The sequence below is a fragment of the Medicago sativa genome, chromosome 4, assembly GCF_051527215.1.
Source record: "Medicago sativa cultivar Bolivia chromosome 4, Bolivia_mono, whole genome shotgun sequence".
Taxonomy (NCBI): Eukaryota; Viridiplantae; Streptophyta; class Magnoliopsida; order Fabales; family Fabaceae; genus Medicago; species Medicago sativa.
This window is the reverse complement of record NC_140752.1, coordinates 76,970,593-76,984,755: the sequence shown is the minus strand read 5'-3', so window position 1 is coordinate 76,984,755 and position 14,163 is coordinate 76,970,593. Positions and strand designations below refer to the sequence as shown.

General features: G+C 37.4%; 3 protein-coding genes across 4 annotated transcripts; all 3 read left to right on the top strand.

Moving 5' to 3' along the window:
• Positions 1-1,829: 1,829 nt before the first annotated feature.
• Positions 1,830-2,501, top strand: LOC146932083 (uncharacterized). Its single transcript, XM_085707724.1, has one exon. The coding sequence runs from the start codon at positions 1,830-1,832 to the stop codon at positions 2,499-2,501; it is 672 nt and encodes a 223-aa protein (XP_085563850.1).
• Positions 2,502-3,125: 624 nt separating this feature from the next.
• Positions 3,126-9,618, top strand: CER9 (RING/U-box superfamily protein). 2 transcript variants are annotated; one of them, XM_085703683.1, is made up of 9 exons: positions 3,126-3,522; positions 4,003-4,695; positions 5,453-6,220; positions 6,309-6,520; positions 6,616-6,966; positions 7,226-7,383; positions 7,466-7,629; positions 7,744-7,890; positions 8,683-9,618. In XM_085703683.1, exons 1-9 carry the CDS (start codon positions 3,184-3,186, stop codon positions 9,184-9,186), a joined length of 3,336 nt encoding a protein of 1,111 aa, XP_085559809.1. In that variant the 5' UTR covers positions 3,126-3,183; the 3' UTR covers positions 9,187-9,618. The 2 variants fall into 2 exon arrangements, with proteins under 2 accessions (XP_085559809.1, XP_085559808.1); XM_085703682.1 differs by having other exon boundaries at positions 7,223-7,383.
• A 1,576-nt stretch (positions 9,619-11,194) lies between these two features.
• LOC146932081 (uncharacterized) lies at positions 11,195-11,629 on the top strand. The gene has a single exon (XM_085707722.1). The coding sequence runs from the start codon at positions 11,195-11,197 to the stop codon at positions 11,627-11,629; it is 435 nt and encodes a 144-aa protein (XP_085563848.1).
• The last annotated feature ends 2,534 nt before the right edge of the window (positions 11,630-14,163 follow it).

Genomic DNA, 14,163 nt, shown 5'->3' with positions numbered 1-14,163 from the left:
TATTCATCTTAAAATGTAGGTTTCTAGCCTCATCATTTTATTGTTCATATAATAATACTTTTTTTATATATAATTGTGCATCTACTAATTAAAATTTATGGACAAAAATTATTCTTCTCGTTTTACAAATTGCTCAAAAACATATTCCAATAATAGTTAACTGTCGTTCAACTTCTCAACATCAGTTAATTGTAATTGGATCAACAACAGTTAAAAATAACAATTTAAAAAGTGAAAAGAGCAACTAGTGCGCGGAGCCACATATAGCTCCCTCTCAGCTTGTGCAGTAGTGCCCCCACTAATTTTATGGCTTCATGCATATTACATATACACTAATACACATTATTGTTTTATTTATTTATTATATTTACTCAAAAAAAAGTTTTATCAACCTTCCATGCATATGTTATGGAACCTATTAAACAAAAACGTCTGAATAATTAATATATGATAATAATGTAGTTATACATTATAGAAAAAGGTTTCTATTATAAAAAAAAATTAAAAGGTTTTGAATCAAAAGGAGTTATCAATCTTTCTATTAAAATTACAAAAACAAATTTTGTTTTTTATTAGTTATCCTTATCCTTATTTATTAATTTTGTTACGTCTGCAGCAACTTAACCTAATTTTTTCCCGCTCATTTACTTTATTAGGTTTGCAATTATTTAATCTAACAAATTTCATCTAAAAAAATGCATTGCACACCAATTTCATTCCTATCCTCTTGCCTTTTTTTTTTGAAGAAAATATTTTCTATCATATCAATGATGTTACGGGCTAAAGATTATTTATTGGCCTCTATTATAGTCGAGAAAACCCGTGCGACGCACGGGTCAAAATTCTAGTTTAATTTAAGTGTCTTTAGTATTGTACATTGGCGTCTAAATTGTTTAAGATGACCCTACTATATATAAAATTAGAATAGGGTTTCTAAATTATTTAAGATAACCCTACTCTATATATATATATATATATATATATATATATATATATATATATATATATATATCGTTCTTACTATTCAAAATTTCTGACTACATCACTTAGAACAACCATCTTCTTGAACTGTATATACGATTTAGCTGCAAGGCCGAGTATTCTTAGTTGGGTGATCTTCTAGGTCTGTGTGCCCCTTGATAGGGTACCAAGCTCTAAGTACGGTACACTTTTATTTTTTTCTAATAAAATTTAAAATACAAATGATTATTTTGAGAACAAAGTAAAAAATCGTGATTTTATTACCAAAAGAAAAATGTCGTGATTCTCTTTATATATATAATTCATACAAAAAAAGTAGAGTTTAATTCATGTTTGTGTACAACTATTTTATATGTGTATCTTTTTTTGGTAGGCGGGGTTCGAACCTCAAACCTTGTATATATTATGTATTGTCCTTATCAACTGAGTTAAGTATCAACTGAGTTAAGTTCGGAGACATTTTATGCGTGTATCTGTTACAATGTCGATTAACAAATATAACAACTTAGGGTTGGGGGGTTGGGGGTGAGGCAACTTAGGGAATTTAATAGCGCGTTGTTAGAGATGGGTTCTGGTATAGGGTGTTGGCGGCGCGGTATGGCGAGGAGGCAGGGAGGTTGGAGGTAGGGGGCAAGAGTGGTTCTTATTGGTGGAAGGAGATAGCGAAGATTAGGGATGGGATAGGTGGTTCAAAGGAGGGTTGGTTTGTTGAGAGAGTGTCGAAAAGGGTGGGGGATGGAACTAGTACATTCTTTTGGTATGATAGGTGGTTAGGAGATGTTCCGCTCCATACGCGGTTTAGCCGTCTATTTGATTTATCGAATAATAAATTATGTACGGTGGCTGATATGTTTCATTTTGGTTGGGAGGATGGGGGTGAGGCGTGGAGCTGGAGGAGGAGATTGTGGGCGTGGGAGGAGGAGTTGGTGGGGGAGTGTAGAAGTCTTCTTAATGATATTGTTTTGCAGGCTAATGTTTCTGACAGGTGGCAGTGGAACCCAGACATCCAAGGGGGTTACACTGTAAGCGGTGCCTATCACATCTTGACGACTCCAACCGAACCTACAGAAGCTGGTATGCTTGATCTTGTCTGGCATAAGCAGGTACCTCTGAAGGTATCCATTTTTGCTTGGAGATTATTGCAGGACAGGTTACCAACCAAGACTAAACTTGTCAGAAGAGGCTTGCTTACTGCCGAGGAGGCTGGGTGTGTTGCAGGATGTGGTCATGACGAAACAGCGTCTCATTTGTTTATGCATTGTGACAACTTCGGGGCTTTATGGCGGCACATAAGGTCGTGGATTGGTGTTTCAGGTGTCGAACCTTATGATATAAGTGAGCATGTTGTTCAGTTTATTCATCTTACAGGGCACTCTAGGAAACGAATATCTTTCCTTCAGCTAGTTTGGCTTCTTTGCGTTTGGATGGTGTGGAATGCTCGTAATAATAGAATATTTAATAACATCCACACCACTATAGAACAAATATTAGAACAGGTTAAATTTCATTCGTTGGGGTGACTTAAGGTTAATAAAGCCAATTTTGTGCATGGTACGCAGATGTGGTGGTCGAACCCTATGTTATGTTTGGGTATCGACTGATTGTAATTATGTAATTATTGTTTGACGGTTACTCTTTTGGGGGGCCCTTTGGTACACCTTGTACTGAAGTGGATGCACTACCGGTGTTAATATATTCCATTTTTACGTCTCAAAAAAAAATATAACAACTTATATATTTTTCTTAAAAAAACCTTATATATTTTCATATTTATCTAGCACCGCCTAAAATGTAACAATGGTATCATTAAAAAAAAATGTAATAGTTAGACCAATATTTGTTTTTCAAAAATTGTTCAAAAAAAAAAAGTTTTGCCATAAAGAGATTATAAGGTGCAGGCAATGGCCATAACATAACCTACCATAACTATCATCGTCCATAACATAAATATACCAACCAAACACAAATCACAACCCTCCACGTCACCAAAAACCCACATGACCATATACGTCACCAACACACGTACACACGCGTAATATAAATCCCAAACAAGGGCAATCCCGGAATAACATAAAATCCCTACGGCAACCCCTCTCTTTCTCTCTCTAATATCCCACCATTTCTCTCTTTCTCTCTCTTCACCTTTTTTTTTAATAATTCTCATTTTCACTCTCCACCGACTCGGTCGCCGCGGACTCGGCGATGGAGATCGCTAACGAACCACCGCCTTCTCTCGACGGAACTCCAATCGCCGCCACCACACCCTCCTCCTCTTCCCCTTCCTCTTCCTCTTCGTCTCCACGCGGTTCCAAAGGAAAGGAGATCGATGCGGATGCGGTCGCCACCGCATCGACAGCACCGCCATCTGCAAAATACGATGACGACGATGAAGATGAAGAGGATGTTTGCCGTATTTGTCGGAACCCTGGTGATGCTGATAATCCGTTACGGTATCCGTGCGCGTGTAGCGGCAGTATCAAATTTGTTCATCAAGATTGTCTCCTTCAGTGGCTTAATCATAGCAACGCTCGTCAATGCGAGGTTAATCACCTTTCTCTTCGTTATTGTTTATGTGTATAGTGATCATAGGTTATTTAGCATAATTTTTCATTTTTTATTGAATTTTTTGTTGAATTTATTATCGTTTTTTCGTAAATTGAGCTATGATCAGCTGTGTAGTGATGAAATTGAATAACAATATTCATAAATTTCATAACTTTTTGCTAATAATAATAATAATTTAACGAAAATTTGGTGCTAAGAATTAAGAAAGGTTATGCTATTGTATTGTATGGCAAATTTATGAATACGAAAGTTATCAATTTTTAATTTATATTGAAATAAATGAAGAAAATTGAAGACATGTTTATTAACAAGACTTGCAAAATGTTTTCTTTTGAAATTATGTAGTAGGTTTTGTTTCACATGCACACCAAATTTTTGCCCTATGCACCTCTCTAAATTGTGATAGATTTTCCTTGGTTGGGGTTATTTTGTTGATGGGCTTAAAATGTGTTGCAGGTTTGCAAGCATCCATTTTCCTTCTCACCTGTTTATGCAGAGAATGCTCCTGCTAGGTTGCCTTTTCAAGAGTTTGTGGTGGGAATGGCGATGAAAGCTTGTCATGTTCTGCAGTTCTTTGTGCGTCTGAGTTTTGTGCTGTCTGTGTGGCTCTTAATTATACCTTTCATAACATTCTGGATATGGAGGTTAGCTTTTGTGAGGAGTTTCGGTGAAGCCCAGAGGTTATTCTTGAATCATTTATCAACGGCGGTTATTCTGACTGATTGCCTCCATGGTTTCCTGCTTTCTGCAAGCATTGTCTTCATTTTTCTTGGGGCTACTTCTTTGAGAGATTACTTTAGGCATTTAAGAGAAATTGGGGGACAGGATGCGGATAGAGAAGATGAAGTGGACAGAAATGGTGCCCGGGTTGCTAGGAGGCCTGCTGGACAAGCTAATCGTAATGTTAATGGTGATGCAAATGGAGAAGATGCTGGTGCAGCACAAGGAGTTGCGGGGGCAGGTCAAGTAATTAGAAGGAATGCTGAAAATGTTGCTGCGCGATGGGAGATGCAAGCAGCACGTCTCGAGGCGCATGTTGAACAGATGTTTGATGGTCTGGATGACGCTGATGGAGCAGAGGATGTACCCTTTGATGAACTTGTTGGCATGCAGGGTCCGGTTTTTCATTTGGTTGAAAATGCATTTACGGTATGTCTATCATTTTTTTTTTCAATGTTTGCTGCTCATATATCACAAAGTCGCAATGTAGTTTGTTTTGATACTGCTTCTCTATATAGAAAATGGGTAATCTGACCTAGGAAAAACCTAACTCATAGTTGCATACTACTTCCTATGTTCAGTTATATTTTGATGATCATCTAATCCTGGTGTTTCTGGCTTGCCACCGTTTTTGTAGTTTATCCTTTTAAACATATGATTTTTTTATGTTATTTACACCTTAATGTGTTCCGAACTCAAGAAACATTTTGGCACTTTTAAACATATGATTTTCTTTGTTGTTATTTACACCTTAATGTACTCAAGAAACATCTTTGCCTGGTTTAAATGAGCATGTTGATGGAGCTTTTAACATCCAACTTCAATAGGGGCTTCTTGTTGCAGAAACCTCAATGTTCTGTTTGTTGAAAATTGATTGTCGCTGAGTTTTCATCATTACAAAGATTAGTTCACTTTTCTGATTTCCCCCCTAGTTGCCATTCTATCGATGTAATTGCTTGTTTATAGTGTAAGTTTTCAAATCATCAACTGAAGCAGTATTCTCTGGGTGGTCATTTTCCAATGATAATTGGCTATTGCTTTGATATGACAACAATCTTTGTTTTGTACATTGTGACTTCTGATTAGATTTTTTCAAAAATCTGAATATTTTTCTTTCTCTAATGAAATTAATTTTCTATCTACAACATTTATTATTTGCAAGCTGAATGATTTGTTCATTATGCAGGTGCTGGCAAGCAATATGATTTTCCTTGGAGTTGTAATCTTTCTGCCCTTCTCATTGGGTCGCATAATTCTTCATTATCTATCATGGTTCTTTTCAACTGGTAGCGATGCGGTGTTATCGGGGGTAGTCCCACCTACAGACACTTCTCTTTCCCTAGCCAATATTACATTAAAAAATGCATTAACAGCTGTTCAAAATTTATCAACTGCTACTCAAGAAAGTGGATCAGTTGGTCAGATTGCAGAAATGCTAAAAGTGAATGCAAGTGAATTGAGTGAAATGTCGAACAACATAACTGCATCTGTTTCAGATGATCTCTTGAAAGGAGGGTCAATTGGAACTTCCAGGATTTCTGATGTTACTACTTTGGCAGTTGGATATATTTTCCTATCGACTCTAATTTTCTGCTACTTCGGTATTGTTGCGTTAATTCGCTACACAAAGGGTGAACCTTTGACTGCAGGAAGATTTTATGGTATTGCTTCTATAGCAGAGACAATTCCATCTCTCTTCAGGCAGTTTTTAGCAGCAATGAGGCATTTGATGACCATGGTGAAGGTGGCTTTCCTATTAGTTATTGAATTAGGGGTATTTCCCCTGATGTGTGGGTGGTGGCTCGATGTTTGCACCATACAGATGTTTGGGAAGACAATGGTTCACAGAGCTCAGTTCTTCTCTGCTTCTCCTTTAGCAAGCTCATTGGCTCATTGGGTTGTAGGGATCGTGTACATGCTACAAATTAGCATATTTGTCAGCCTTCTTAGAGGGGTAATTTCCTTTCACATGATATAATGCTTAAAGCTTTGCTTCTTTTTTTATGCAATGTTTCATATGATATATTTGTTTCGAATGGCAGGTTTTGCGGAATGGGGTTTTGTACTTCCTTCGGGATCCGGCTGATCCAAACTATAATCCATTCCGTGATCTGATAGATGATCCTGTGCACAAACATGCTCGCAGGGTTTTGTTATCTGTTGCGGTTTATGGGAGTTTGATTGTTATGCTGGTATTTTTGCCAGTTAAACTTGCAATGCGGATGGCACCTTCCATTTTTCCACTTGAAATATTGTAAGCTGGCCCCTTAAGCAATTTTAATAGTTGATGCAAAATACATAAAACTCCCTGTTACAGTTGTTAAACTTGAATCTGTTTATTTTGTGCAGGCTATCTGATCCCTTCACCGAAATTCCAGCTAACATGCTTCTCTTTCAGATCTGTATACCATTTGCTATTGAGCATTTTAAACTCAGGACAACTATCAAATCCCTTCTTCGCTATTGGTTTACAGCAGTTGGTTGGGCGCTTGGTTTAACTGATTTCTTATTGCCTAGACCTGATGACAATGGTAATCAAGAAAATGGAAATGGGGAGCGAGGTAGGCAGGAAAGGTTACAGATAGTACAAGCAGGGGTGCACGATCAGGGTATGGTTCCATTTGCTGGCGATGATTTGAACAGAGTCACTAATGCAGATGCTGGAGAGGATTACGACAGCGACGAACAACCTGATTCTGAGTGAGTTCCTTGCAAATTAAAATCCTATAACTATATTAGGAATCATCCAATATTGCATTTGTGTCTATCTATATAGTTATGTACACTTTTGTCTTTGGGGTGGAGAAAGAGGGCATGATGTGGTATTTTTTCATGGTTTTTTTGCGTTTCCATAATGAAATGCATGAAAAGTCTACTGAAGTCATCAGTTTCTCTGTATAAGCATGCTTTTGTATTATTTTGTCATCATCTGATTAGATATATTTAATGACTACAGCAGTTATGCCTTTGCACTTCGCATTGTTCTTCTGCTGGTCATTGCTTGGATGACACTCCTTGTCTTCAACTCTGCCCTGGTAGTTGTACCAATATCACTGGGAAGGATACTTTTCAACTCCATTCCTCGTCTTCCTATAACTCATGGCATTAAGTGCAATGGTAAGCAATTGATTGAACTGATTTCTTTTGTTTGTGTGCTTCATAACTCTGAATTGATTTGTTATCTTATTTCTTTTGTTAGATCTGTATGCCTTCATCATTGGAAGTTATGTGATCTGGACTGCTGTTGCTGGAGTTAGATACTCAATCGAGCAAATTAGAAAACGGAGGACTTCAGTTTTGTTGAACCAAATTTGGAAGTGGTGTAGCATTGTTGTCAAGAGTTCTGCCCTTTTGTCTATATGGGTAAGGACGATTCTGATTGCTGATCAGTTTACTGAACCCAACCTTTTGATAATGCATAAATTTTCATTTGTTCTTTGGTGATCAATTCGTTTTTTTTTTTTTTTTTGGTTTCAGATATTTGTCATCCCAGTGCTGATTGGGCTTCTCTTTGAGCTTTTGGTCATTGTGCCAATGAGAGTTCCGGTGGATGAAAGTCCAGTATTCCTCCTTTATCAAGACTGGGCATTGGGCCTTATATTTCTCAAGATATGGACTAGATTGGTGAGTTTGTGTCCTTCATTATTTTTTTTCCTCTGTTAATCTTTTGTTGATTGGCTTTAATTCTTGTATGAAACCTATATCAACTTCTTTAAATGCTTCAAAACATAACATTAAATAAATGCATGCTATCATATCTGGCAATCTCCATCTTAATTTAGATTACATGGCCTTCTGCTCTACTCAAGTAACTAGTAAATGTATCCTGCTGTGCATTGGTAGCGATTAAAATAAATTCCTAGAAATTTTCTTGAATTTATTCATTTTTATTCAATTGAACCATGTAATGAGACATGAAATAGGCACTATATTGTCCTTATGGTATTCTCATTTGATGAGACATATGACTTGTTTATAAGAATATAAAATTTATTTTCACTAATGATGTTGATTTTTTTGGGGATTGTAATGGCAATGGTTGATGAATTATGAATGACGATTTCTGAAAGATTCATAGTTAATATAATTGGATATATGAGTTTTATTAGAGGAGAGAGCCTCACTGAGTACACTAGTTTCTTACCATCTACCTTTTTTAGATGATGAATTTCCATTCAGCTGACAAAAGAATTATCAACCAAAAGAAATTGCCAAAATGTTCTCACATCTGACTAATAATAGGGATAATGTAATGCCTCGTTTCTTTTTCAGTCTCTCTTTCCGCCATTGGTAGTTTTTTGTTGTTTTTGTGTCACTGGCCATTTGTAGATGGGTTATCTGTGTCCCCAAGGTTTGTTCTAACAATCAATTGGATTCATTTATGTTCTTCTAGTATTGACTTGGTTCATTGATTAGGTTATGTTGGACCACATGATGCCTCTAATGGATGAAAGTTGGCGAGTAAAGTTTGAGAGGGTGAGAGATGATGGTTTCTCCAGGCTGCAGGGTCTTTGGGTCCTACGGGAGATTGTTCTTCCAATCATAATGAAACTATTGACAGCGTTATGTGTACCTTATGTTTTGGCCAGAGGTGTGTTTCCAGCACTTGGGTACCCATTGGTGGTCAATTCTGCTGTCTATCGATTTGCATGGTTGGGATGCCTCTCTTTCAGTTTCGTGTGTTTTTGTGCCAAGAGATTTCATGTCTGGTTCACAAATCTCCACAATTCAATTCGTGATGACCGGTATCTGATTGGCCGGAGGTTGCATAACTTCGGAGAACATGTTGAGAAAGCAAATGAAGCTGCAACTTCTACAGGAGTGCAGGATGCTATTTTACTTGGTCCAAATATAAATCAACAAGATCGTGATGCAGATGTTGGACTTCGATTGAGGCACGTAAATCAACAGGCGGTCTGAGTGAATTGTTTGTCAGGTAGGAAGGAAGGAATCTCTAGGAAGTGTTCAGTCTCTGGCTGGCATGGTTCTTCATGAATAGCTTATGTGCCTGTATGCAATACTCTATCTATACACGTGTGATGTTAGATAGTTATAACACTTCTTGTCATGACAACTAGTACTGAACTTGAGATAAACAGTTTGTGCATGTTACTTAAATAATTTAGCTAATAGTAGGATAATAAAAATGTAGAGCATTTTTTTATATTTTTTTTTATTTTTGGAAGCGAAGCAGAATGCATGCTAAGATAGATGGTTTGTAATTAATTAGAAGTTTGCTGTTAATTTATGGTGCGTTGGTTTACTGTGCTAATTTAAGTGCATCAGATCGTTCTCAATGTTTTTTTAATCAACTTTTCAATGCTTAGTAAAGAGTTGAGGTTGTGTTCTTAAGTTGTTTTTGTGTGGGCCTACACTTCTCAAGTTAAATATGAGAAAACTCATTTTCATTCTGCTTGTAAAATCATGTTTAGTTCTTCACTTATCTTATGTTTAGTTCTTCACTTATCTTATCGGAGTTTCACATTTGACATCACATTCCCCCACTCCCTCTCCCAGCACACCCTTACTCCCGATCTCCTCGTGCCAATCCCTGTGGTAATGGTGGAAGATTTGACCACCACTCTCAATAGCTACAAAACTTGATGACAAGGTGGAAGAGATTTGCTCACATCTAGATGGTCTAATGACAAAATGGAAGAGGAAGAGGTTTGCTCATTAGATGGAAGGGGCGCTGCCTGATTAGTGGAAGAGACATGTTTGACGACAGAGAGGGCCTCCACTAAGAAGATTGCGACTGATCTTGGTTTTTTTTTCCTTCTTGATCTAATTTTGTTTTTCTTAGTTTGATTTAATATGTGAATGCTTATTTGATTTTAAGATGTTTGAATATATGATGAGTATTACTTTTCCCACCCTATGTCTTTCCTCGCGCGCCCTGTTTTTTTTCAATTTTGCCCCTGCTCCGGATTACATTGTTAGAATTTTGCAGATGTTTCCGGATTTTAAATTCCGGAATACTGTTTTACCAGAAGTAAAAATAAAATAAAATGCGAATAAAAATAATAAACAGAAATAAAAAGACATAAGCATAAAAAGAAATCATTTTATTAATATATGAACAATACATTACAGTAATTTTCAAGTTTTCAAGCTTTTTAAGCTTATTACATCCTAAAACTATTTTTAATCCCATCCTATTACATAAGTTATACCAGTGGCTCCAGCTCTAACTCCAGCCACTGATGGAGAGGAAAGAATGTGGGAGGAAAGAAGATGGCGGGGAAGAAGAAATGTTGTTGGTGGGGAGACAGAGGGGGCACAGGTGCCTCTAGGGAACAAGAGACCATGATGGTCAACATGACACCCGGGCAAACCAACCTCAGATTCAGACTGACCCCTACCCTATTGACCGATCATATGACCCCTGATGGATTTCCAAAGAGACCTCTTTCTATGAAAGGCCAACGATGGAAACACATCGTTGTAGAAGAGGAGAAGAGAAGAAAGAAGAAGGTGTGAAATTTTTTGAGAAAATGAACCATATTTATAGGGGAGGGGGGATAAAAACCTGTGGGAAGCCATAATTACAGTCAAAAAACGTGTAAAAACATGTTTTTACACGTTGACCACCACCCAAAACATTTGAAAAACGTTTTCTTTGTGGTGCAGACCACCGGCCAAAAGCTTCTGGTGCAATCCGGAATATATAATCCGGAATGCACATATATTCCGGATTATATATTCCGGAAAGATACGATCATGGGGTGAATCAAAAGAGAACTTGGGACTTTGTGTATAGCGATGCTTGGTTCGGATTTTAAAATCCGGATTGCTTCAGCATTGGATTCTTTTGTGTGTCCCACATTGCACCGACAATTTTCGTGGTCCACAACGCCCATATACCTCTATAAATAGGGGTGCCTGTTTTCATTACAAGTAAACTACCACGCCCAGATACCTCGGCAACATGGAATTCCCTAGCTTTGATCCGAACACCAAGCTAGCGGCAGTCTACTACAACGGTGGAACACCACCCCATCTGTTTAGGATTCGCGGCGATGTCACCCTCTCCGAGCTGAAGGATGAGCTGGATCAAATCAACCTTCAACTCAACCACAGAGACACGAGGAGGGTGGTCAGTGTTGAATATCGATGTCCATTGTCCGACTCAGCCGGATCTCTACGCTTCAGCCGGATGAAACTCACAAACGACGGCGACGTGAGAACCATGTTCTCTGTCTTTGGTCAGCACAGCGCTAGAGGACCGATCGAGTTGGTCGCTTCGTTGGTTAGATCTGCTGAACAAATTCTGAAAAGTTTGCACCGGCCCAGGAACTACGAAGAGATCAGGGCTCTGCTAGAGGGACCAGAGGAGGAGGAAGTTAGTTTAGATGATCTGTGATAATGTGTTATGTTTTAATTAATCGTGTGTTTTATGTTGTTTTAATTGCGTGTTAGTTATGTGTTGTTGAAATAAGTTGTTGCATTATGTTTTAATTGCGTGTTTTATTGCGTGTTAGTTATGTGTTGTTGAATTTAATTGCGTGTTTTATTATGTTTTAATTTACGGCAAAGATGTTCATTTAATCGATAAAATAACCAAAGTTATGCTTTTCGGATTACGAAATCCGGAACAACATAGGGCGTAAGTGTATTCCGGAAAACGAAACCCGGAATGCCTCAGCATAGGATTCTTTTGTATGGACCACATTGCACTAAGAGTTTATGTGGTCCACAACATCCAAGGACCTCTATAAATACATCCTCTCCGGTTTTCACCTTCAATACCATCAAAACACACAAACACACCAAAGCAAACCATGCAAATTTGTCATCAAGCTGAGGATCTTTCTCATGCTGTTTTAAATATATAGATCTCTAGATAACGGCATGATGAAGATCCTCAGCATGCTATCAAAAATATATAGATAGTCCTTGATGCCTCCTTGATAGATAGATAACTCAAAAATATCAAGAGGTTTCTATGAGTTAGATCTTGCTGCCTGCAGATGAATATGTCATTTGGCAAGGCAGCAGGATCTAACTCAAAGAAATCCTCTTGAAAACACCTTGCCTTTCTTCATTGTGTTGCAGATCTAACTCCAAAGAAGAGGTTCTTATGAACTCGATCATGTCGGCCTGCAGATCGTAACATGTCAGTTGGCAGGCCGGCAGGATCGAGTTCAAAAGCTTCTCTTCGAACCACCTTCCCAAAAGATTCATCATTTATGTTATTCTGGTGCATTTCGGACTGTATAATCCGGAAATACTTCATGCATTCCGGATTATAAAATCCGGAACCACTCAGTAACAATTTGGTCGGTGACGTTTCACCAAAGCTTTGGCCGGTTAGTGGAGTTTTAAAGCGTTTTTTGGACGGTTTTGAATGAAAAACACGTTTTCTTTGACTTCCAAATGACATAGGACTTGTTTTAGGCTATAAAAAGGCTTGGGTCTTCAACATTTTCCTTCATTCTTCTTCACCTCCTTTCTTACATTTTCTTCAAAAAAAATTAGTTTTTTAGGTAGCTTTTAGGAGTGTTTGTGGTGTCATGGTCATTGTTGACCGCTCATACGACCCCTGCAATTGCATTTCAGCTTATGCGGGGGTCGTATAACGGTCAACAGAGACCCTTGACATCAAAGAAAGACACAAAATATTCATATTGTATTTGTCCGGATTTTATAATCCGGAAACACTAACAATTTGGTTCGGAATATGTAATCCAGACCAGGGGTATTTTTGAAATTTTTGCAGGGCGCGCGAGAAGGTCATAGGGTGGGAAAAGTAAATCTCATATATGATTGGGTTAAGAATGTTTGAATTTGAGTTTTGATTTCAATTTGTGAATCAATAGCTCTTATTTTGTTCTATTTTTTATCCGACTGTTCAGTTTTTTAAGGGGCATCTCTTCACTTTTGGCCTTGGAATTTCAGATTGTTGGCTTATCCACCTCCAATATAGTGCAAATTAAGAGTTGGTCTGAGTTGTTCTTAAAAGTTAAAAATATTGCATTGAAAATACTCTAATTATTCAATCGTGTCATTAGGTGTGGGTCAAGATCCTATTTATTTCTCAAAGAAATGGAGAGCACAATTTATGAGATAGAAACAATGGGGATATTAGGGGGGTCTACTTTTTAAAATATTTTTTAAAAAAATAGGTCCTATTAATAATCAGCGTGTTCAGATCTCTCATAAATTGAGTTCTCTTTCTTTTAAGAAAGAAGTCGTTTTTTGCACATACTACTAGTCATGGCAGGTGATGGTGAGCATGAGATGAGTGAATTCAGTTTGGTATAGCGCTCATTTTGTCTATGATAAATGCATTTGAGACCGTTTGAGTGTCGCAACTAAATATGCATGAGATGTTTTGAGAGTTAAGACACCTAACTTATCATCTTGATTTCATTGCCAACTAAAAATCAGTGATGTAGATATATGGTGACGATATACTTTGTGTTGAGGTCCTTGAGGTTAACTAGGTATATTGTTGGTGGGGGAACTTAGGATGGTGAAGTTAGTGGGTGTTCCATGGTACATATCTTGAATTAAAAGACTGGTGCAAAAGGATTCTTATATTAAATGATGGCTTCTTGGGTGGGTCATCAACTATATTGCTCATGTGTGTGGTTGAATATGACTTGCAAGTTGGAGCAGGGGGTGTTTTCTGCCCCAATGTAAATATGTAATATGTAAGTCTCATACTCCAGTATGAAATCTCACGTCCTTACACATAAATGATGAGTTATTTTTGTGTGAACGTGAAAATTTAAACACTTCATCATCTGGTCACGCTAAAGAAAAAAAGTAGGAAAAAAATTATAATTAAAGAATATATATTTTAAATCATTCTTGACCAAAAAATATATATAAAACACTTTTTCCCAATCAAACCAAATAAAAACAAGATAACCCTGAGATTTTTAGTGTATT

Coding starts and splice junctions, on each gene's coding strand:
- CER9 (XM_085703682.1), top strand. CDS start 3,184: ATGGAGATCGCTAACGAACCACCGCCTTCTCTCGACGGAACTCCAATC. Junction 4,696..5,452: donor TGGTTGAAAATGCATTTACG/GTATGTCTATCA, acceptor TTCATTATGCAG/GTGCTGGCAAGCAATATGAT. Junction 7,384..7,465: donor TCATGGCATTAAGTGCAATG/GTAAGCAATTGA, acceptor TTCTTTTGTTAG/ATCTGTATGCCTTCATCATT.
- LOC146932081 (XM_085707722.1), top strand. CDS start 11,195: ATGGAATTCCCTAGCTTTGATCCGAACACCAAGCTAGCGGCAGTCTAC.
- LOC146932083 (XM_085707724.1), top strand. CDS start 1,830: ATGTTTCATTTTGGTTGGGAGGATGGGGGTGAGGCGTGGAGCTGGAGG.